Source organism: Rhodnius prolixus, unplaced genomic scaffold (genome assembly GCF_049639745.1).
Source record: "Rhodnius prolixus isolate KJV_2025 unplaced genomic scaffold, Rpr scaffold_2, whole genome shotgun sequence".
Lineage (NCBI taxonomy): Eukaryota > Metazoa > Arthropoda > Insecta > Hemiptera > Reduviidae > Rhodnius > Rhodnius prolixus.
The window spans coordinates 28397298-28422424 of record NW_027411592.1 but is presented as its reverse complement, the minus strand read 5'-3'; the positions used below and the strand labels follow the sequence as shown (position 1 = coordinate 28422424).

Genomic DNA, 25127 nt, shown 5'->3' with positions numbered 1-25127 from the left:
AAGTAACCACTATTTTAAAAGGAATTTGTTCCAAATTTAATTATAACCTTCTCTCGAAAATTCAGTGACTCAAGTCCCCATAGGCAAGGTGTTTAATGGTTAGTTGATAATGGATAAGTTCGCAGTTGATCTTGAAAAAGTATTAGATGATTTTGAATATAATGAAGGTGGAAATTAATGAATTCTTTTTTTTCGAAAATTTTCAAAATATTTACATAACATTTTAAATTGATTAATTTGTTAATAGGACGTGAAGAATCAGTAATCCCCTCAGTTATCAAGAACCATTCTTCACACAATTCTCAGGTAATCAAGAGATTATTCTTTTGACACTTACTTTCTGGTATGTAAACATTTTTTCTGCATTCTTATGTAAATGGTGCAGCTTATGCGTTTTTAAAATTCCGAAATCTTCAACCGTGCAAAGTTCATCTGAGAAACTGTCAAAGAAAAGTTATTTGCTAAATTAACGTATAATAAATTGGTTATTCGTATTTTCTAATTGTATAACCTGAGTAGTTATATAATCTGTTTCATGAATCATTTTGATGCTTTAGTGCTTTTATATTACTTGAGTTGAAAATATTTGTTTCTTTACTTTCCTAAGAGTAATATAGTGAGTGCTACAGGTTGAGAACAGTAAATTAGTAAGCTGGAGATCAATGAGGGTTAGGATTAAGTAAATCACGAATTTTGGTCATAGTATTAAATTACTTCTTTCGATTGATTAAACAATTCTTCGTAAGTTTAATAATATAAATGTTTTTTTAAGACAAGTATTTATTCTATTCTTATCAGGTTTTCTCCGAAAGAAACTTCATACGTTAACGAGGTTATTTCTGTTTGTTTTTACTTTCTTTTACTATTTTTATATAATTTGCAACTATTGTGTTATCATTTTATTTTTAAATATATAATATTAAAAAAGGTTGTTACAAATCTAGGTCATTTTTATCCTATAATTTTTGTTAAACGTGAAAAATTATGTACATATGTATTACTTAAAATTATTAAGATTTAAATACAGCAATTGTGCATATGAGGTAGATGTTCGTTGGAATTTCTTTCGTTGATTAAATTTTAATTAAATTGTGGCACTAAATTCTTTGCTCCTATTATTTTTTGAATAATTAGGAATAAATGTATCACGTTCGATTTGAAAAGAGGTGAAGACGAAAAGCTATGTTCCTAAAAAAAATTAATGGCCTTGTAATTGTCAGATGCAAAAGTAACTGTAATTTATAAAGGCCAACGTAAAATTAAAATTTCTTAAATATTTATGTCTCATAGTTAGTGAGAAAATGTGAAAAGCTTTTAACTTTATATGATGTTACAATATGATTTAAGTTCAATATGATGCTTCTACTTTTTGAATTTAATTTTGCATCTTTACAATAAAACGGAAAACAGATTTCTTCTAAAATGAACAAAAAAAAACCGCTTTTTGTTGTCAACGTATTCTCAAAAAATATCTTGACTCTTTTTTCAATTATTGTTTTCTGATTTTAAACGTTCAGTTTTTATTTATGTCATTCTTCTTTCAAAGTGGCGAGGAATAGGAAGCATCTGACTGGTTTGGCGGAAAAGCACTGGTGCAGTGGGTGCCACTTCAATTCTATAAATAAATGAAGAAAAATAAACTTCAATATTTTCTCATCTATTTGTTGCTTTATTTGTTAGAAAATGTTTGTCCAAAATGATGGCTAAGTTGTCCATCCTCTTTTTCTCGGTAATTATTGACGATGGAAAAAAAAGTTGAAATTGTAACTTCCTTTATTTTTTGAGTAGAATCTAATGATATTATAAAAAACGAAATTCTGCTGCTGATATGCAGATTGGAGATAATAATTTTTTTTTTCAAGTGGGAACCCCTATTAAAATGCAAGATGAATGATTACACAAATGCTCTCTTGTTTACTGTTTTAATCCCATAAGTTGTAAACAATGCTTTGTTTTTAAAATTACTTACAGGCTACCTTAAACTTCCAGTCGTTCCGGCAAGATGAACCGTATGTACGACATTTTGTTGAATGCCTTCGTCAAGTTCAAACAGCTGCAAGGGTTTACCAGGAGAGATTTCCTCAACGAAGACACCCAAACCGGAAAAATTGCTCGTATTGCTACAACGTTCCGCCTGTTTGCTAGTGTCATTCGCCAAGGGCCAAGAAATAGGGTTAGGAATGTTCATAATTTCAATACTGAGCTTGATGTATTACTCTATGTGCAAGAGAATCCAAACACTTCAGTTCGAAATGCGGCTAGAGCTCTGGGAATTAGTAAAACTGTCTAGTGGGGAATGCTCCGGCACTATCAAATGAAGCCATTTAGGAACCAAATTGTTCGGAATTTTCGTGAAGGGGTTCAAGAGCGCCGACTTACTTTTTTGACTCATATGAGTGCATTGTCGGAGGAAATTCCAAATTTTTTATCTTTTATTTTATGGACCGGCAAGGCCAATTTTACCAACAACAGTGTTTTTAATAGGTGGAATTTCCATTCGTGAGCCGTCCAAAATCCCCATGTATCTTATCAGTGCCATCATCAAGTTGTTATAAGCATAAATGTATGGTGTGGATTGATTGACAATAAATTAATCGGCCCGTACTTTTATGAACAAAATCTTAATGGAGAGAATTTTTTTAAATTTTTTGTCAGAAACACTTCCCAAGCTTCTTGAAGATTTACAACTTATGGGATTAAAACAGTAAACAAGAGAGCATTTGTGTAAACATTCATCTTGCATTTTTGTTTTTGCTCTTTGGACAGACCCTTTTGCTTTTTCCATAATCATTATTTATGGTTTTTTAATAAAATGCCAGCAGACAGCGGTAAAAAAAAAAAAAAATGCTTTTTTTTTTGTTTAAAAATGCATAACTTGGGAACTACAAAAGCATTTTAATTTTTAAAAAACAGTTTTTCTCACAGAAAAAAGTACTTTTAGAATAAATAATAAAAAATAGGGGTATATTCAGAGTGATTTTGAAAGACAAGAGTGTAAATGGGTTGGGAGGAATTTAGAAATTCCTTATACTACGATTCTTAAGCAAGTCTAGTTTAGTAAACCATTCTTGTGAGTTGCTCCCCTGCACTTAGTTGTTATTAATAACCCCTACAATGTTTCTAGGATGCTAAGCTTGCGTTCAAAAGGTACTGTAAATTAGTAAGTACTATTTTCGGGTGTGATCAGCTAAAGTTTTTTTCTTCTGACAGCTCAACTGCGAGGTAGAAGACATGGTTAGCGAAGTTCCTTGATCTTTTAGCGTGGTTATACCTCGCAAAATAGGTAGGTAATTGATGGTTTTGGGAAATATTGAGGTGTGGTCAATAAATTCACAAACTTTCTTCATTTTCAAACGTTTCGGTACATGTATTACCTTCCTCAGGGTATTATAAAATTTTTGGAGTTTAATGTTAAGTTACATCATCATAACTGTTCGTATAACTGATGTAGCTTGACATTAAACTCCACAAATTTTACAATACCTTGAAGAAGGTTATTTACCGAAACGTTGGTATGAAGAAAGAAATTTGTCTGTGAATTTATTGACCACACCTCAATTTTCCCCAAAATCAATCAATAACAACGGTCGAAAACCAAAACTATCTTAGGTAGTTAATATTTAAAGACATTGTACTCTTCGTTTATGGTACTGAAAGAGGGTTAAAACTAATTATATACATGTGGAGAAATTTCTTTAGTGCATTTGTACTCTTCTAACAGGGGCCTGTATATACTACGCTCCTAATGTGCGGTAATTCGATTCTCAATATGTAAAAAGTGACCGTGATGAACTCTAGAGGGTTCTAATAATCTATATTGACGATCAGCTCATAACTCTATTTGCCTGACCTGCAGTAATATCAGAACTGGACATTTTAGAACCTCAGATCAAAACAAAAAATCAATATGATTGACACAACTACTTCAACCCTTTTGAGTGATGGCTATCAACTCGTACAAGAAACTAAATCTGGTGTGAACACTCAAATTGACTTTCTTTTCTCATACTATTATAATTGTAATTTTTTACATTTTGTTGTAAAATAGAAATTTGTTTGAAAAATCTTCGCTAACGTTTTGATGCTCGCAGAAGTTTTACAGAACTTAGTTTGATTTAACTAATGCAAATTTTCCTTAAATTAGTTCAGATAATAAGTGAATGTGACTGATTATATTACTCTCCTCAAGCATCGCCGCTATGGGAATTCATTAAAAAAAAAAGAAGAGATTAATTTCGTTAAGGACGCTATTTTAATTTTTCTAGATAAAATTGAGCGTCTTTATTAACACGCCTAGTTTAGGGACTAGTTATAATCGTTTTAAAGAAAATTCCAACAAATAAATCTATTTATGGATTCCTGAGTGTGGCAGTACCAGTACTGGCTGATCTTCCTGTTTTCCTGTGGTTGCGATATGCATCGGCTATTCCGGACAGCTTTTGTATCATCTAATTGTAATTACTCTCTGACTAAACTTTGTCTGATAATAAGTTATTTTGCTGGTAGCAATAAATAAATAATGTTAAATAAAGATACAGAGCTGATACACTGATTTGGCCGCTCGCTTGCTTGCTGGCTGAGCAAAGTAGCCTCTTTAATGTATCTGTTCTTATGTAGTTGCCTACTTCTTCATTGCCATGAAGGCTGTCGTTTATTCTTTTCTAAGGCCTTACTATCTGCCATGAGTTATATTAAGAAAATGTGGAAGAATATCCTCTATGTCTTACTGTAGAAAGGAGGTTCCGCAAACATTCAGGAGAAAGATCAGATCTTACCATGTTCCCCTATGGACTGTTGCGCTTCTCCATCTTAATCTCATTCTCTGCCTACAGACTAATTGTAAAATATATATAGGGTGTTCATTTTAAGACGGCTCAAATGCATTTCATGCTTAAACGGTTAATCTGAGCAAAAAATGATAGAGGAAAAATTTGTTGCCCGTCACCTCTAGTTTCAGAATATGTGACTTGATTTTAGATTCCTGTTCGCATACGCGGCTGACGCGCGACCAAAAGTGAGGGTTCGCAGTTGATCCCCAATTTCATATACACAGTTTTAAAGAGTATAAAAAGTAATGAAAGAAACCGGAAACCGCAATTCGATTTTTTCAAAATTAAAGGTGCTAGGCCATTTCAAAATCTGGTATTTTTAATCATATTTCAATTTTTTTAACTTGTTATCAAAGAGAAAGAAGAGCACGCGATAGGTCATTTTTATGTATTTTTTCTTCCCCTTTCTACTAAAAATATTGCCAAGGCAGTAAAGCTAGTATTTTTCCTAATATCGGGAAATAAGTCGTTTTCCGAGAGGTTTTTCTAAGAAAAATCAAATGTTAAGAGCTTTAGATGTTCTCAAGCATACATAAAATGGCTAAAAATTAATTTTAAATCTGTTACAAACAAGAAGGTTTAATAATTATTTGGTAATTTTGGGAGAGTTGCGTTTAATTACCAAAAAAAATGGAAACCTCCTGCCACATATTTAAGTGATCAATATCTTTCATGTAAAGGATCGATCTTATTCTTTAATTTATCAAATAATGCACTTTATTCGACTTGTGAAGCATATACTGTGCCTTCAAAGGTGCCTCCTCTGGCTCGCAAGCCAGGTTAGCCTGGAGGTTATCAACTGTTCTCTGTATCTGAGGAGGCACCTCTGAAGGCACAGTACATGCTTCACAAGTTGAGTAAAGTGCATTATTTGGTAAATTAAGGCATAAGTTTGATCCTTAAAAGATATTGATCACTTACATATGTTTCCAATTTTTTTGGTAATTAAACGCAGCACTCCCAAAATTACCAAATAATTATTAAGCCTTCTTGTTTGTAGCAGATGTAAAATTAATTTTTAGCCATTTTGTGTATGCTTGAGTACATCTAAAGCTCTTAACATTTGATTCTTCTTAGAAAAACCTCTCGGAAAACGACTTATTTCCCGATATTAAGAAAAATACTAGCTTTACGGCCTTGGCAATATTTTTAGTAGAAAGGGGATGAAAAAATACATAAAAATGACCTATCGCGTGCTCTTCTTTCTCTTTGATAACAAGTTAAAAAAAATTGAAATATGATTAAAAATACCAGATTTTGAAAAGTCCTAGCACCTTTAATTTTGAAAATATCGAATTGCGGTTTCCGGTTTCTTTCATTACTTTTTATACTCTTTAAAACTGTGTATATGAAAATGGGGGTCAACTGCGAACCCTCACTTTTGGTCGCGCGTCAGCCGCGTATGCGGGCAGGAATCTAAAATCAAGTCACATATTCTGAAACTAGAGGTGACGGGCAACAAATTTTTCCTCTACCATTTTTTGCTCAGATTAACCGTTTAAGCATGAAATGCATTTGAGCCGTCTTAAAATGAACACCCTGTATATCCAGTAAGAAAAGAGAACCATCTTCTTTTGCATTGCACTTAGTGCGTAATCTGTTCTAAGCCAAATCCATAGATCTTCCGTTTTGAATCTACACCAGCGCGTTATCAAAAGAGTATTTTAAGCTTTTATAAACTTTTTTGAGATTCCCATCGTTCAAATTATAAAATAATGTCGAACGAGAAACTGAATCAATCACGTCAGATCCACAGACTTATTGGGTATTGGCTGCTCATATATTTGTTGTATTTTATTAATTAAAATTAACTTATTTTTCCTTTAACTGTCTATATCTTGATGAAGTAGTTTTTATTGTATTTATTTATTTTTTCTTATTACTTGCAAAATACTGAATTTCCAATTGATTTCATTCTTAAATTCTCTCTCCACTCTTATTTCTCGATTTTGTTTTCTTTCACTGTTGAGTTTTTTTCTTAAGTCAGATATGTATAATGCATATCATTGCTTAGCGAGCTTTCTGCATAAGAATTTTTGCCAGAGGGGATCATATAGCAACAGACTGGCGGGAAAGATCCTGAACGTTGTAATTTACATAACCAGACTATCAATGAAATGAAATAATAAGCTTCTTTGGCTGCGGTATCTGGTAGGGCAGTACTCTTCCCTTGGCCCGGAAATAATAAGCTCCTTGTTCTCCTAAAAGCCCAAGCAGGCTTTCATCAATCGGGCTTCGCTATTTGTGCCACTCTTCAAATTATGTGCAGCAGTTCATTTTTTTTTTGTTCCATTTCTTTGTATTTGTGCTTACATTCATTCCTTTTTCATTTTCTCCTCTTCTCCATGGACTTGTAGCAAATTTTTATATAGTCATTATATTGTGTATTTCTTCTCAAAAAAAAGTACTTTCATACCAGAGTCTTTTTAGGAATCCATTAGAGACTAAAAATGATTTTCTCTGGCCATTGCCTATAAAAATGTTTTCTGATGATTATTTATGTTTACTCAATAGAGGTTATTTTCTTAATAAATAAAAATGCGAACTATCTCTCTTATATTTATTCATTAAGAAAAATTTGTTGTGCAAAGTGACAAAGGTTTGCAATTTTTTATGTAACCTATTTTGCAAAATATTAATACTTCATTATTGTACTTTTTTTTTTTTTTTTTTTTTTTTTCTTTTTTTTTGCATCAACAGCTGAGGTTATTAGCGCCCGGAGCTTTTCCAGTGCACTGCCGGCCTCCGGACAGTGTTCTCTCGTTACAGACAACACTGTCCATCACCGGACAGTGAGCTGTAAGAAGCTCCTAGGAAGAGAAAATCTAAGGGTCAGCTGCTGGATTCGAACCCGGGACCTCCGCGTGGGAGTCCAGTATGCTAACCTCATAGCTAATCCCTTCCCTTATTATTAATTATTCATTATTAATTATTCATTATTATTATTTATTATTAATATTAATTATTTATTATTATTATTGTTATTACTATGTAATAATAATAATAATAATAAGTATTAGTGTTAATGGTTTGGGTGTATAACGAAAACTTCCATATGTACTTACAGTAGCCCAAAAGTATTTGCACAAGTGAATTATTTCTTGTTTCTAAATGAGTATTCGAACTAGGATCCCAAAACTTTTATCATTATTATTTATCATTATAATCTTTAGTTCAACTTACGAACGTTTAATAACAAAACGAGAAAAAAACAGGGAAATTAGTGATTCAAACACTAAAAAAAATTAACGGTTTAAAAGTATTTGCACAACAAATTTATTTTGCAAATAAGATGTCAGAATTTTAATTTTAGTACTTAGTATGAAGTCCCTTGGCTTCAATTACGGCCTCAAGTCTTCTAGGGATTGAATTAACCAAGTTTTTTTCAAAATTGGAATCAAGTTTTTCCCATTCTTCGTGTAAAACTTCAACTAGATGGTCCCTTGTTCGTAATGATGTGTTTGCGCACCCTCAGCTCCAGAATACTCCACACATTTTCAATTAGGTTTAAGTCAAGGAATTGTGGGGGTGTATGCAGACTTCGGGAAGCGTTGTACAGTAGCCAGTCTTTTGTTTCTTGGCTATATGTTTAGGATCATTGTCCTATTGAAAGATTTAGAAGTTTTGAGTGCCCAAATTCTCAGCACTGCTCTTTAAGTTGTCGCGCAGTATACTCACATAGCCATCTGCTGTCATATGCCATGAATCTGAACCACTTTGCCGACTCCGCTGCATGCCACACATGCCAATTACCAAAACATGCACTCTACCATGTTTGACAGTTAGTCTAACATGCAATTATTTTAATTCTTGATTTGGTTTTCGCCGTGTATTTCTTACCTCGCTTCCGAAAACATTAAACTTGCTTTCATCACTAAATAGTACATCTGCCAAAATTCAATAGGTATGTTTAATAGGTTTTGGCGAATTCTAGCCTCTTCCTCCGGTTGAGTTCTGTTGTGAATGGTTTGCTCCTAGGAACTCTTCCTTGTAAATCAGCTTGATTAAGCACTCTTTTTACAGTAGTAACGCTTACACTCTTTTGAGAAGTCGTTTCCACCTTTTCAACCAATTGCCAAGCACTCGATGACGGATTTATTGTTGCCTCCTGGACAATGTTCCGAAATTCTCTTGCTGTTAAAATTTTTGGTTGACATTTTCTTGGTTTATTTAAGCATTTCCTCGTATCCTTTAATTATCTATCGCACAGTGGAAAAACACAAATGCAAAATTTTTCCGATTTCCTAATAGGTTTTCCCCACATTTCTTTTAAAAAAAACAATGTTTTCTCTGTTCGCGAGGTATAATTCGGCTATTTTTGATGCCATACTCTATTAAAACTGGTACATAATATAAACAAATGACAAATGAAAATTAACAACTTTAAACTTGACTTTTCTAGTGAATATAATTAAAATTTGTCAATATGAGCATATTCATTCTAGGTTGTGCAAATACTTTTGAACGGTCAATTTTTTTTATTTTCTGAATTATTCATTTAAATATTAATGTTTTTTCTCGTTTTGTTATTAAATGTACTTAAGTTGAACTAAAGATTATAATGATAAAAGTTTTGGGATCCTACTTCGTGTACTCATTTAGAAACAGGAAATAATTCACTTGTGCAAATACTTTTGGGCGCCACTGCATATGAAGCTTTATCTTACTTATAGTCAACAATGAATTTTATAAATATTTTAAGTATGACCATATCAACTCCCCTCACTCACACACACAAAAAAAAGTATTTCAGTTTCTGTAAAATGATTATATTTGAAGTATTTAAAATATTGGTATTAAATTAATCATGGATTACACGAATCAGCTAAAGCATTTGCTTGTTTAAAACATTAAGATTCAGCCTAAACTTCGAGTTTTTCATCATCGTTATATAACTTTTGGAAGATTGGTTTAGATTTACAAATTATTTCGAGTGATTTCATTTTGTTTGCAGCCACTTAGAGATATCCTAACGTATTCGTACCATATAATAAAATTATTTTTGAATTAGTAAAAGAAAATTTTACGTTTGGTGGATTGTAACCTGCATAAACTGCACCTATTGCTTTTATTATGAAAAACAAACTGATTTCAAAAATTATTTAACAGAAACGGAACAAGCCACCAGCGACCATATACAGGAGGCCAGCTTTTGAACCGATAAATTTAGCGGATGCTGATTTTTCTGCAGCTTCAATTTCATCATCCGATAATTTTATTAAAAACATAGAAGATTATACAGTCACAAGTAATTTAGTATACAACCAGCCATTTGCTACCACAACAGAATATTATTCTTCGCAGACAGAGAATAAAGGAAATGATCGTTTATGTAAAGAGAGTACAGCTATATTTGATGTTTCAAATGAATCAGTCGAAAAAGAAACTACTCATTCTGATGGAACGCCAGATCTTCTAGATTCAAATATATTAAAACCTAATACAAATAATTCTATTTACACAGAAGATCCAAATTTAAGCAGCCAATTACCTGACATCACGTCGGTAAGCAATACTCTTTTAACTCCAGCGCTAGCGCCTCCTGATGAATTACAGACTTCCTTTGATTTGATCAAACCAACTGCTCAAACACCATCATTTGATGAAAAACTACCACCCATAGTAGAAGTAGGTCTGGTTGTTAAGGAAGATATACCTGATATCAAAATCAAACCCATAACATTCATTTCTATTGATAATGATGTAACTGAATCAGAGTTGGAAGAATATTTACAGAATTTAGAAATAAGTGAAAATGTTGATAATTCAATGGAAGCCAATGATAATGAACTGCCTTCGCAAGATGATGCTCCTGTTGCGACTGTTTTTAGTGATCAAAGTATGGTGATGAAAAATGAAGAAAAATCAGCAACTCAAGAAGAGATGTTACAACCTGACTGTTCAAACGTAGTAATGCTTAATCAATTCGAGAATAATAAGGATAGTTCTGTAGATGTTTACCTTAATCAGGCAACGGAAAACTTAGAGGAAAACATTGTGAATGAAAGTGAGGAAGGACCAGAGGATGATCCTATAAATGAACTCGATAATGAGTCATTACAAACGATGTATGAAAATATTCAGGGTGCTAGTAAAAATACCTCTAGTATTAATGATTTAGAAATAATATCAACTCAAGTTACAGAATATAAAAACATAGATGAAAATGTTTGTGTTAGTGAAGTTGAAAAATGTGTAATAGTTGCCGATGAAATTGACGCTGAAAATAAAACACCAGCTTCTAGTAAAAGTGACAATGAAGATGAGTATAAAGATCAAAGTTTGCCTCAGGCAACTGAAACTTGTTCACTAAAAGATAATATAGAAAATATTGTAGCGGATCCTCAGCAATTGCAGGAAGAATCAAAACCTTGCCGCCCTAACAGTTTAGCTCTAGACTCAGCCACAGAAGTTGATTGTGATGAAAGTCCAACACCTACTAATGCCATAGGTACGTTTAATCATTTTTTTTTTTCACTAAAAATTGTTTGTTAGAATAACGTGTAACGCCATTTTCAAACTTGTTTATATTATTTTCGTCAAGGTTGTAAATTGTAGATATTATTAATCTCTTTTTCTTAAGGTAAATTTTAGATCAGACTCTTTTTTTTAAAAAAAAAAAAAAAAAAAAAAATAATCCAATTCTTTTGTTTCTGGTTTGACATATATTTTTTAATTTTACATGTACGCACCCTTGCAATGATTCGACTATTTTGCCATCTTCATTAGTATCACAGATAATAGTACGAGTAAATCTGGAATTCCGTCCATTTAGACATACTTGTCTTCAACGATATTGCTGCTCATGTGTGCCATACGAGTAAGTATCGGACCCTTTCATCATAAAGGACTCTCTGCGAGTGCAAGAAAGAATGTACTATCATTAATTGCGTGGTAGTCAGCATTACTTAAGATATCAGTTTTAATTTTCTAAAGATATTAATTGGATTAAATTACTCGCTCAATTACTTTAATTAAAGTAACACGTATAAAATAAATAAATAAGTATTAACCAGAAACAAAAAAATATATTTTTAAAAAGGGAAGAAAGATTATTGCCAGTTGCAGTCTTAATTTTTTATTTAGTTTTTGCTAAGCTTTCGATCTGGGGACTAGATCATCTTCAGGGCTTATGTCAGTTATAATATTTTTTACATTGTTAACATTAATGTACCTAAACAGTCAGGACAGAAGATATACCAACTTTTGGTGTTGAAAATAAAAAAAAAAATATTGTAATTGTTTTAAGCATAAGTCCTGAAGATGTCCAAGTTCCCGAGCTTATCAAAAAAAGTAAATAAAGAATTATTATGACTGAAATTGTTAATAATCTTTCTTTCTTCTGGATTAATGAATTTGTCTTCAAAAAAAATTTGAACATTAAGTTTTATTAATAATTAAAATTAAATTATTTTTATTTAAATCTTTTCTGGGTCCTGAAAATACAAATTATATAAAATAGCATTTCACTATCTAGCTGCTTGCTGTCCTTTAGATTATTTCTTCCTAGCAGCTTCTCACAGTTCACTGTCCGATGAGAGACCGTGTTGATAGTAACGAGAGAATACTATCCGGAGACCGACAATGCACTGAAAAACTTTCCGGATTTCAATTACCTCAGATGTTGACGCGACTTGAAAAAACAAAATCTATTATGTTCCGGATATTTCTAATATCTATTTCTAATAATTGCTGCCATTCTTCTTTCAATAATGCAAAATAATAAAAGTATATTTATTTTTAGTTATATACATTATTACATTAGTTGAAAGGCGCAAGTATTTATATTTGAGAATCTACTAATTAAATGTAATTATTTCTTGGTAACTGTAATTAAGGATCTATTAAATTTAATAAGATAAATTATGTTACAGAACAATGTGAATTGAAAGAATTCAATAAAATAAGGCAAGCAACAAAATATGGACTATTTAGTCTTTTCAGGGCTTTAGATGTCGAAGCGCTCCCGCCCCCCAAAAAGTTAACTATTCTTATTATCAGCCATGATGTAAAATAAGAAATTGTATTGTGTATTTCTAAAGTTAGGGGGTTTAGATTCTTATTGGTCTTCAATACTCAGCGCGTTCAAAATGTTTTTTAAAAAGTAAAGGTTGCTTTTATTATAAAAACTTCAATTCAGGTAATAACTTTTAGTAGTTGATGAGCCTAAAATTCGTACTAAATAAAATATTAAAATACTCGTATTAATAATATCTACCTTTACAAAGTAATGGCCATAACTCTCTGTGAAAGTTCACTGAAAAAATAATCAAAATGGCTTTACCATTAAAAAGTTAATAAAGATAAAATAACTGAACTAAGTAAATAAATAATATTTTACCAAAAAAAACAACTGAAATTTGAATATAATTCACTGAGTACATTTTTACTTGTTAGTGTAAACATTTGCAAATTGAGTACGCGTAAAGAGAAAAAAAAGAAAGTCAATAAGAAAAGCATGTGGTCGACAGAGGAAATAAGTTAATAAAGTAAGAAAAATTAATATACGTAATACACAAAAATAGTAAGTCAAAAAATAGTAAGGGACGGGAACGCTTCAACATCTAAAGCCCTGAAAAGACTAAACAGTCCATATTTTGTTGCTTGCTTTACTTTTTTTTTAATTTTTTCAATTCACATTGTTCTGAAACATAATTCATCTTATTAAATTTAATGTATCCTTAATTACTGTTACCAAGAAATAATTACATGAGAAGAAGAAAAGTACTCATTTAAAAAAAAAAAAGTAACAAGCAGCTGTGATTGATTTTTGGGGAATTTTGTCAGAGGGTGATTCTTTGGATAGGGAAGTTTGGAAAAAGGATAATTCTGGATTTATCTATTTTGGCTAGAAAATTTTATTTGAAGAAACCCTTTTTTTTCTAGTTATGAAATGAACTTTCGCATCCACTTACATAAGATTACCTAAACTATATTAAAAATAATTTTGTCCCGCAGCTTGTTTCTAGGTACATATAATTTTAAAATTTATATTTGTACATTAATAAATGATAAATGCATCACTTAAGACAATTCCTGAGGTGACTTAATTTTTCTTAGAACCAGTAAAAGAAGAATTTAACTTTTCTTGATCTTTCGTTGGAAATATCCGTTTTGAGATCCCCTGAATTCCGACAAAATGTTGATATATTTTTTCAAATTGCTCTTTCTATGTTTCACTCTATAGGTGAGTTTGTGTTTGTGTAATGTTATGTATGATTAGTGTACACAAAAACAGAAAGTCGTAGAAATTTCAAATTTAGTAATTAAAATCGGTCATACCCAGGTTATACCAAAAGTAAAATCGGTTGAGCGTATGTTGTGACATTTTACATAATAAAATAATTATAATTTTATAACAAAAAATATTTGATTTTATTTCCGTAATAGAAAGTCTGTGAGTGTCACACCAGATATTTTTACTTTATGAAATTAGAAAGCTTCAATGATTCTTTATTTATTTTATTATTCATTTGAAAAGTTAGGTTGAGCTGTACTTTTAGTAACTTTTTTCTTTGGGATGAAAAAATTAATGCCAGTTTCAGTCATTAAAAACTTTATTCTGCCGAGTTTTCGACCTAGGAACTAGGTTATCTTCAGGGCTAATTTACAATATACTGTTTTACATCATTAGAGAGTTGGTGTGAGAGGTCGATAGCTCGGCAGAATAAAATTTATAATGACTGAAACTGGCATTAATTTTTTCATCCTATTGAAACTATGATTCAGTCACCAAAAATAATGAACAGTAACTCTTTTCTTTGGTATATGTCTGATTTTATCCAGCAATGAGAACCTAACCAAATTTTCTATGGTATAATTTATTACTTTCTTTTGAAAAGATATTTTCTTCTCATTTCTAAACTGTGTTTAAATTTCATTTAAAATGAATGTATCATCAAAATTTGAAACATATGTAGAAAAAAATGTTGAGAAAGCAAAGAAAGCAAACCGCTTTAGTTTACAGAGTAAATTTCTAATTTTTTTTATATTTATCGAAAACAACTTCAAGTTTCCATTTTCCCTATCTCCACTAATTAATTCTTGAAGAAGGTACACCCGAGGTATTCGAAATGTTGAGCATTTTTTTTTAATGGTAGCCAACCAATGAAGTTTTTATATTGCAATGGCGGATACAAATTTTGCAGATAAAAAATTACTTTATTCATTTGTCCGTATGTCTTTGAACTTGGAATGACGGCTGCATACTCGTATGTTCATATCCTTTTACTTTTCAAATTTTTCCCCATCAATATGGACTTAATAAGGGAGATTAGTTGGTTACGAGTTGTGGTGACAAAAAACTATACAAACATTGTACACCTGTTCAAAGACTAAAAAATTATTAATAAAGCATTATGTTTGAATACATTAACCTTAATTTATATTTAAGCTGGTTTTTATTCTTTTTAAATTAACAATTTTATTATTCTGAACTTGTGACGTCATTAAGTCATTTTTTTTTTTTTATTTTTTTTTTTTTGGCGCATCAACAGCTGAGGTTATTAGCGCCCGGAGCTTTTTCCAGTGCACTGCCGGCCTCCGGACAGTGTTCTCTCGTTACAGACAACACTGTCCATCACCGGACAGTGAGCTGTAAGAAGCTCCTAGGAAGAGAAAATCTAAGGGTCAGCTGCTGGATTCGAACCCGGGACCTCCGCGTGGGAGTCCAGTATGCTAACCTCATAGCTAATCCCTTCCCTCATTACGTCATCTCAATTAAAAATATATAAGTGGTTAGAGATTTAATAACTTTATGAATTTCAGCATCTAATTCCCTGCTAGCCCAATGGAAAGACTTGAAAAATTTCCTCTTTTCTGGGTTCCCGACACAGAAAGTGATTTCTGTATGCAATGCCAGAACAAGTTTACAGTCAAATATTTAAAAATTAGATTATTTGATAAATGAAAATTAAGGTTAATTTATTCAAATGTTGCATGATTCAATGTTGGTCTGCATGTAATGAAAACATCAAAACATGCATTTGTACAAATCATAAAAATTCTATAAAACAGATTTGTCAAATTTTTGGAATTATTTAATCATATTCGCAGTGGTTGAATTGCGACAGATTTTAAAAATTTGTTTAAATATAATTAGTAGAATCAGCACAGCAAAAGTGTCGCTGTAATAAGGAAACTTTAGTTATATATTTACAGCTAAAAAAAAAAATCTAACTTGGTCGAAATGAGACAAAATTCTTATAAAGAAGGATTTCGAAATTTATAATTTCACTTGAATCTTATCTAGCATGAAGTTAGAAGAGAGTGACAAAGATTGTGTCCGTCTAAAGTTTTATTCAAAATTCCACTAAGCTAATCACTAAATGTATAGAGAGGCATTTTAGAATAACATACATTTTTTCTTTTAGCCCAAAAATATACCTGCCTCCCAGAGCCTTTTCCAGTGCACTGCCGGCCTTTGGGCAAGTTTCCCTCTTACTCTGTTAATCACAGAACAATGAGCTAGCCTAGAATTCGCTTTATGAAAATTATCCACCTTGTGCGTATTTATAATTCTCATAAATAGGAAGCAACCGTTTTGCTGGATTCATATTTTGCTCGCAAATTATTCACGATTGACTTTTAGTGAAACCATTTCATATACTAATTTATTTTCTTTAACTTGTGGTGTGTCCGCTAAAAGCTTATTCAACATTTCAGATCATTCTTTTCCATAGTTAAAACTGTATTCATAAATACAAATTCAGGAACAAATAAAATAAGTGATTTAATTACTTTATGAATTTCAGCAACTAATTCATGTGGCCCTGCTAGCCCAATGGAGAGACTTGGAAAATTTCCTCCTTTCTGGGTGCCCGACACAGAAAGTGATTTCTGTATGCAATGCCAGAACAAGTTTACAGTCATCAGAAGAAGACATCATTGTAGAGCATGCGGCTTGGTTAGAATTTAATTTTGTATGTTTTGTGGCTAATATTTGCTATTTCAGACTTCCAAAGAATTAACATTCTTAATTATTTATGTAGGTCCTTTGCTCTAAATGTTGCAATCTTAAAGCACCTTTGGAATACTTGGATTTCACTGAAGCAAGAGTTTGCCAACCATGTTTTAATGTAATTTATAGAGGTAAATTATTTTTTTCAAGTTTGTACACACCTCATGGTTATTACATGAAAGCTACATGGTTATTTATGAGATCGGTTTAAAATGTTTTTCTTCCTAGGTTTTTTTACTTTGTTAGTTCTGGAATCACTGATTCATTTACTTTCTTTTGTTTTGCTATGGAATTAGATGGGAAATTGAAACAATGATATCTTAAAAGTTTGATTCATCCCTCTGTTTACAATTGACATTCAAATTATGATTTGAAAAAGGCAAAAAGTTACCGATATATTGCATGTTTGTCACTTTGCTCCCTAAGTATGGCACTAACGGATTGAGCTGTATTACAGAAATGCAGAAAGTTACAGCAGAAAGCTCGATAGCAGATTATTCCAACTGATAGGTTTTCAATTCTTTTCGCGAGGTTAACGAGTACACATGCTCACTAAAGCCTGCCATTACACTCAAATCATTCATACTTCGGGCTTTAAAATCATTGTAATATTAAAAAATAAACTACCAAAACATAATTTAAAAAAAAAAAAAAAAAACAAGAACAGTAATTAAAGAGAAAAAGGTCGTCATGTTTTGCAAAGGGAATATAAACAATTTTCCGTGGAGGATAAATTAAATTTTTAAGTTTACTGTTTCATTTACCTTTCTTCCATCTGCAAGTTAAATGCTAAAATAAAAACAAGAAATTTTGATAGTTGTTGAAGTTACATCTCAAATAACCAAATAATGAATTTTTTCTTACAACTAACAGATGTTTTTATCTAGTGAGTCTAGAAGATGGAAGATACAATTTGGGTCGCCAACCTAATCCAAATAACCCAATGGAATATTGTTCCACTATACCTCCTCTTCAACAGGCAGCTTCTACAATTAACCAGCCACCACCGTCAGTATTAGTCCCTACTGGTGTTCTAAAAAGGGAAGGTAAGTGAACTTTTGTTACAAAAATATAATAAAACAAATAATTGTGGGAGTTTAATTGTTCACAAGTATCTTTCTTTTTTTTTCAAAGAAGTTTTCAGTGTTTTATCTCACATCTACGTCCATCTGTTTTACCGTTGTAGGTTCTTCGGAAGTATGTGAGAATGAGCAATAGATTTTACGCCTGTCTATTCCACAAATGAACTTGGAAACAACATTTATCTTCCTCCCCAAATTTTTTTTTTTTTTTGGATATTAGAATCTTTGTGTTTACTGTTGAAATATAAAGCAAAAAACCTTGCTAAACCTAATATTTGCCTCCTTTTCTGGTACTTTAATAAAGCAATAGGTGTGGACTAATTAGAGGTGGAGACTATTAGCAAACATTCTTTACCACAAATTTCTCAAATAGATCATTACATAAAATCCAAGGCTTAGAGTAGACCTAGAACCCAGAGCCACAATATGTCTTAGCTTTAAGAGCCTCGCCTCTAACCGTGGCGCCTTACTATAATAATTAATACTCAACATTACTCTTAAGAAATGTGATAAGCCTCAGAAATCTGTGAAGTTTAAAAACCTGGTAACTTCTTAGGCTTTAAGATCTTCCTTGAATGATCTTATAGTCAGTTTCTTTAGGAAGTACGAGTATATTGATGGTTCATCCTCTTCCCACAGAAACTGTAGCTGACTTCACGTTCAGGTGCCGGCAACTTCTGTGCTTTCTGAGACGACAATATATTGTAAGGAAGTTATTGTCAGCATGAAAAAGTTATTTTTATTCGGACAAAAGCAGTCTCAGATTTCTTCCTTTCTTAGTTGCCTCCAGTAGAGACAGAGTTATGCTTCAGAGCTAGCTCATTTAGACAAGCGACAAGTGAGGAAATATCAGTTTCCTTATCCTTACTCAGCTTGCCGAGACCTTCCAAACCATTTACGAGCTGCTTCAGAGCTTAGCGCTTAAATGGTGGTCTTTTTATCCGAAAGAAATGCTATATCCTGACATTTGAAATCGACATTAATCTTAACGTTCCTTCCACATGCTAGGGAATCTATCCATGTTACATGATTCCTGTACTTGTTATATAAAATTATATAATTAGCTGCATAATCTCCGTATAATTTCTTATTGTTAATAACTTTTTCACTGACTACCTAACGACCAGTGGAAATCAAACTCTTTAGAGACCCCTGTTCTACGCATTTACACAATGCTCGAAAACCTTAAGACAGCTAAATTTAGTTCTATTTCTACTTAACATATTTAGTCAAACGATAAATTTTGTACAGTATTTGAATTATTCTTCTTGATTTGAATCTCTACACATTATTTGCTTATTAATGAAATTCTCTCATTTACTCAACTGCTTCAAATACTTCTCATTTTTCAAATGATGATCATTCTTTTAGGCCGAGCAAAATCTGATGTTCCTAAGCAGGTTATATTTAGTGATGGAATCAGACCCGGTGGAGATTTAACTGAACTTGATGGACCATCTGAATCAAGAATATTACCTCGCAGAGGCATTCGAAGGTTGGCAACACCACCCGGTAACTTAATATTATATTATTTAATAAAGTTTCTTTTAATTATTTACAATGAATGCGTAATGTTAATATGGATATCTGAACAAACAAATGTAGATAGGTAGTGGTTTGAATTTGCTTATTTAATTTTAACACTAAATTTTTGATCCAATTTATTTATATCTCCCGTAACAAAGCCATACAGAAGGAGTTGGCCCAATTATAAGTATAAAAAAAAAACATAAGTAAATAAAAGTTGATATAAACGTGTAGTAATATAAAAGATTTTTTTTCAATGCTTATTAAAAAATAAAAACAAATACTCTAATTGTCTTTTTTATTCCAGGTGGTAAATCTACAATGGACTCTATTGTTAAGAGGCCACTAGATCCTTCTACTCAAAGTTTCATACCAGCTGATACAAACTTACCACCTCTTGCTTTTACCGAAAATGGACAACTAATCTTTTCTGATGAAATACCAAGAATTACTGATGAGCCTGTCAAATTCGCAATAAATTATAATCTTTTTGTATCTATTAAAAAAGTGAAATGTAAGTTGTTCTTTCTTCCTAAAATATAAATTTTAATGCTCTTATTACCTAGAAATAAAAATATTTAAGAAAAACTGCTGTTATCCTTAAAAAATTATGAACTTAATTTATTACTTTATGTATTGCATAAAATTGAAAACCAGTTCAAAATTATTTTAGTGGATTGCTGTGTGAATAGACTCTGCTGGAGCGTTTGCTCAGAAGGATTAGCGTGTGTTGGACAAGATGAAATAGCTATTATTTTGGAGAGCCTTCCCGATGAATTGTTTCCTCCTCAAGATCTTTTCAACTTAATTAATGTTCTATACCAAGAATCTTCTAAAGGCAAGTTTTATAAATTATAAACACGTAATTTAGTAAAGAAAGAATAGGTCTTAGAGCTACTGATATTTGACCAATTGTAAGATCTATAAAAAAAAACTTTTTAAACTGTCATAGCTAGGTTAAAAAAGCGAGATAAAGCTGCGATATCAAGGTCAAATTAAAAATAAAATTTATATTTATATGTTACATAATATATTGTATAAAGTCTATGTATACTTGAATATTATACTGTATTGAATATGTACATATCACAATTTATTTAAGCAATGTAGGATTATATATGCACATTATCCGATAAATCCGATAACTTAAAACTATTTTAATAAGATATTACATAATTCGTACTTTCTGCAACATAATTTTTTAGGTACTACGGTGAGTGAAATGTGTTTCACTCCTTCTACTTCAAATACACTTCTTGGATCCAAGGATCATGGTGGTTTTCTTTATATCAGGCCAACATTTCAGTGCACAACGAATTTACTTTTACCTTCACAACCTTATCTGATAGCAATTTTAGTTCATCGGTAATAGCATTCTTCTTTTTGAATTCTTGTCTTTTGACTAATTATCAATTTTTAATAATTTGTACTAGCTTAAAATTTTAGATTTATTAATTGTTTTTTATTGAACTGAGTAAAGGTGGGAGACTCCGTGGGCAAGATTATTTCCTCTGAGGCTGGTTTTGAGGTTAGGAGCCGAATATAGGTATTATCCGTGCCCTCTTGTTTCAATTAGAAATCGCCAGCCATTGTACACTGATATTGGACATACTGTAATGAAAGTTCTTGTTGTAAGTAAACATAAATTACTTCAGAATTAAATAATTCAGCTAAATATTGATCGATTACTTTTATATTATTTCCAGGACTTCAGAAAGTACAGTTACTCTCTAGCTACAGTACGTGGACTTTTAATTCACATGGAAGACAGGCAAACAACAATTCTTTTTCCTAGAAATCGTTATGATCAAGTAAGGCGATATATACGGTTTTATTTTATATTTTAGAAATTAATAAAAATTAATTTAATTAATTTAAATGCAGTAAGATGTATTTTGAAATATTATGATATTTCTCTCTAATTGAATCTATTGGAACTGCCTTCATCTGCACCAGAAGTAGGCCAAGGATAAGGCTTTTCAGTCTTGTCTGTATGAGTAACAAAGTTCTTTCTGCAACTTTAATATAGAGGTTACTTAGAATTCATTCCAAAAATTATACCCGCTATAGAAGTAATCTAAATTAGTTAGCATTCTATCCGAGTAAGTACGAATACAAGTTTAAATAAGTTGCCAATTTCTTACTTAATAGCTCAGCAGCCTATATACAGTCAGGGACTTTCTAATTTAATTAAGAGAAGATTATGCATTTTGTCCGTTAGTGCATGCATCTTTACCTAAGGGGTATTGTTGGGCCTTTTGTCAACTCCAAATTTACTTTTACAAAATGTAGACTAGAATAATATTAAATACCTAGTTAGAATTTGAGATTAATATATTAATAATTATAATCCTTTATTAGACTAATTGTAAGTATACTATCTTTTTTCATTAGGTTGTGAGAGCTTTGAATCATTCTAATGAAAGCGTTCTTGCCTTCGGTGCAAATTTAAGTCTTAAGGCTGATTCACATCTTGTATGCATCCAAGGTACAAAAGATGAAAATACGTACCATACCCAAGCAATTAATATTCACAACAAACCTAGAAGAGGTTTGTATATTTCTGTATATATATAATTTTCTTCCGAATACAAGATATTGCCTTTGTTGCTCTTATTAATATTACAAAGCTTATTACTGTTATTTTATTTATTTTATCTTATTTACATCTTATTGGGTGCTGAATTCTAGTGACCGGAGCTAGTTTTGTTGTTTTCAATGGAGCATTAAAAATAGCAGGATTGTCTGGGAAAAGTAGTATTATGGAAGATGGTTTAATGGTTCATTTACCAAGCGACAGTATGACAGCATTGAGAACTGCTTTGAGAGAGATGCAAGATTATACAATATCTTGTGGACCTAACGATGAAGAAACTGTATATTTACAATGGACTGAAGATGATACTAATTTTAATGTTGGGTACGTAGTAATTGCGTGTTCAACGTGTAATTTGTTTTGTTGTTTTTTTTTATCCCTTAACGTTTATTAAATAATTTCTTACTGCTTGGAAGTTATAACTTCCCTAAAAGTTTCCTATTGTTACAATTATCTGGGGTTTTCAAAGTTGACACAATTTAACGCAAACGTTGTCTAACATTTGAAATACTGATTGGTGTAATTTTTAAATAACCTGATTGAAAATAACATCTTTGCACTGTAAAAAAGGCATGCAACTATCATTTTATAAGAGATATTTTTTCTTCAATATTTCTTCTAGTGTTAAAAGTTGCATTGATGGAAGGCGACTTGATGGCGTACCTTCTATCAGAGTCCACAATGGTACTGATTATCCAGGAAACCATAAAATTATTAGATGGACCGAAGTTTTCATCTTGCAGGTAATTTTGCATTTTCTTTTATTAGTCATAAAGGAAAGCATTATATATGTTTTTTTGTGGGTGATAATAAATAAAAATTATTAAATAGAGTGAAGATAGTAAAAAAGCAGCGGATCCTATTGACATCAGTAGAGTATCTGAGTCTCTAGCTAGAGCAACTTGCATGGCATTAGTTCCAGATTTGGATTCTCTTGCAGCAGCCAATCTCAACATGCTTTCCGTTAGAGCTACAATACACCCCGATAGTGTAAGTAAACAAAATTTAAGATAAAAAAGGGAAATCTTTGATTCATGATTTACCGTAGACACGAACTTAATTAATTTTAATTATAAATAAATTTAGCACGATTAATATTTTATTTGTATTTTACTTGTTAAGAATTAACACATTTGTATCGTAATCTTTCCCAAAGTAAACTAAAAAATCTGTTCAATACATTGGTATTTCCTGTAGGAAGATTTTGTCCAAAATCTTATTTCCGCTTCCTTATAGCACCTAAACCAAAAATCCAATTTGAACTTCCGTGATTTCTATTTCTTCTTTTCTATATTTGTGCAGAGAGAAAGTCGAGTAAAAAGTAAAGTTCTTGAGATTTATAAAAAGACTTACCTAAAAGAGATAACAATTTTTTCCCTTCACAATTGTATAGTACGAGGCGTGTTTTTAAAGTGCCGTTTTAAAATTCGGTGTTATTGCATGTGTGCTGTGTATCTACGCCTGTCTGGAAGAAACAAGACAGTATGACAGAAAAATTGATCGGGTTTACGTTTGTTTGAGTTTAAAAAGCCTCCACCTATTAAGAATGCCGCTAATTGTGAAATACGCGCTGTAATTCATTCTTAGTGCTAACGGTGTAAAAGCAACTAAAATTCATCGTGTGATCATTGAAGTTTATGGAGAAAACATTATGATCAGTGGAATGTTTCGGTAATGGGTTAGATCTATTAAACATTTTTTGCTCCATGACAATTCCCGTCCACACTTAGCTAATCAAACTCAAGATCTCATCGGATCATTCAGCTGGGACAACTTGATCACCCTCCGCACAGTCCCGAACTAGCGCCTAGGACTAACCTGTTTATGAATTTGAAGTTGCATCTAAGTGGTCAGCGCCACGACGACGACGATGAGGTCAATAAGACCGTGTTGTAGTGGTTGTTAATTCAGGTGGCAGACTTCTGAGGATTCAAAAGCAGGTTATATCGCAGATAAATTGCCTTAATATTAGTGGAAATTATGTAGTTAATAGATTGTGATACAGGCTTTCCAGTAAAAATAAAATTGTTGAGAAAATTGTACTTTTTTTCTTTTATTTCCAACTTTAGTCAGTGCAAATTTGACATTTATAAAAAAAAGTAACTTCTGCCAAGGTTTCATTGCAGATTTTAAGCGTTGTACCCGTCCCTATTACCGCCGGATTAAGGACAGTGGATAGTTATTCGTGGGTCATAAGGCATATTAATGGGTTACGGGTGTTAATGCATTCCGAATCGTTTATTAGAATAATAAATTGAAGAAAGAAAATGTTCTGTGTTTTGTTTTCACATAATTTGTCGATTTATATTCTTACTATTTCCGACTTTCTTCCAAAAGCACGCCTATTTCACTTAAAAGTTTTATGATTTTTTGTTTTTAATTTTCAACTTTTTTCTCTTGTAAGGTTGGTTATGAAGCAGGAAGTTGTGGTGTTAAATTACCTTCCATGTACATGAAGCATTTAGATGAAGAGTTAGTACCAGTTATCCATCAAGCTGCTGTTGCATCGCAAGATACACCTGCAGTTTTAGAACTGACTTTTAGGGTGATGAATCATCCTTAATTTTTAATAAATATTATATATACCATATTTACAATAGTAATCAACTATTACAATAATTAGGGGTATTGGTTGTTTAGTAAAAATGATCGAGTAAATATGTAAGCAATAATTTCAAATAAAAAAAAAATTAACTTTAATGCCAAAATCTGATTCAGAAACTGGGTGAAAGAAGATTTTATAATTTTATTATTTACTTCACATTTTAAATTTCCATTATTAATATGCAAGTTGTTTTCAAAAACTTTGTGTTATGAATTCATACTTTTTTTCATATATTTTGTTAAATTTTCAATGTAAATATAATGTTTATTAATTTGAATGTTTATAATTACACTTTGTTAAATTGTGCAATTTCCTAATAAAAGCAGATTTTTCTGCCTAATAATCATTGAAATGTGATAATTGTGTATGCAGAAAGTACATTTTATTATGTGAGTTATATGTAAATGAGCTTTATATTTGTTAATATATATTACAAATTTAATCATTAAAATTTATTTACCGTAAGTTTTGTTATATTCGAAGTACAAAAAATAAAAAAAAAAGTAAAGAAAAAGAAAGAAAATGAGTT

General features: G+C 31.5%; 1 protein-coding gene across 1 annotated transcript; it reads left to right on the top strand.

Annotated features, from left to right (window-relative positions):
• Positions 1 to 15: 15 nt before the first annotated feature.
• Positions 16 to 25063, top strand: Sara (Smad anchor for receptor activation). The gene is made up of 17 exons (XM_074118828.1): positions 16 to 167; positions 248 to 306; positions 9939 to 11280; positions 16583 to 16734; positions 16820 to 16919; positions 17676 to 17834; positions 19242 to 19382; positions 19705 to 19911; positions 20071 to 20235; positions 20603 to 20762; positions 20878 to 21028; positions 21104 to 21208; positions 21792 to 21948; positions 22089 to 22317; positions 22616 to 22736; positions 22825 to 22983; positions 24398 to 25063. The coding sequence occupies exons 1-17, from the start codon at positions 110 to 112 to the stop codon at positions 24554 to 24556; spliced, it is 3624 nt and encodes a 1207-aa protein (XP_073974929.1). The 5' UTR covers positions 16 to 109; the 3' UTR covers positions 24557 to 25063.
• The last annotated feature ends 64 nt before the right edge of the window (positions 25064 to 25127 follow it).

What these genes read in the sequence shown, in the direction of transcription:
- Sara (XM_074118828.1), top strand. Translation starts at nt 110, where the DNA reads ATGGATAAGTTCGCAGTTGATCTTGAAAAAGTATTAGATGATTTTGAA. An exon ending in TGGTGTTCTAAAAAGGGAAG is followed by an intron (nt 17,835 to 19,241) that starts GTAAGTGAACTT and finishes TCATTCTTTTAG; the next exon opens with GCCGAGCAAAATCTGATGTT. An exon ending in ATACCAAGAATCTTCTAAAG is followed by an intron (nt 20,236 to 20,602) that starts GCAAGTTTTATA and finishes ATAATTTTTTAG; the next exon opens with GTACTACGGTGAGTGAAATG.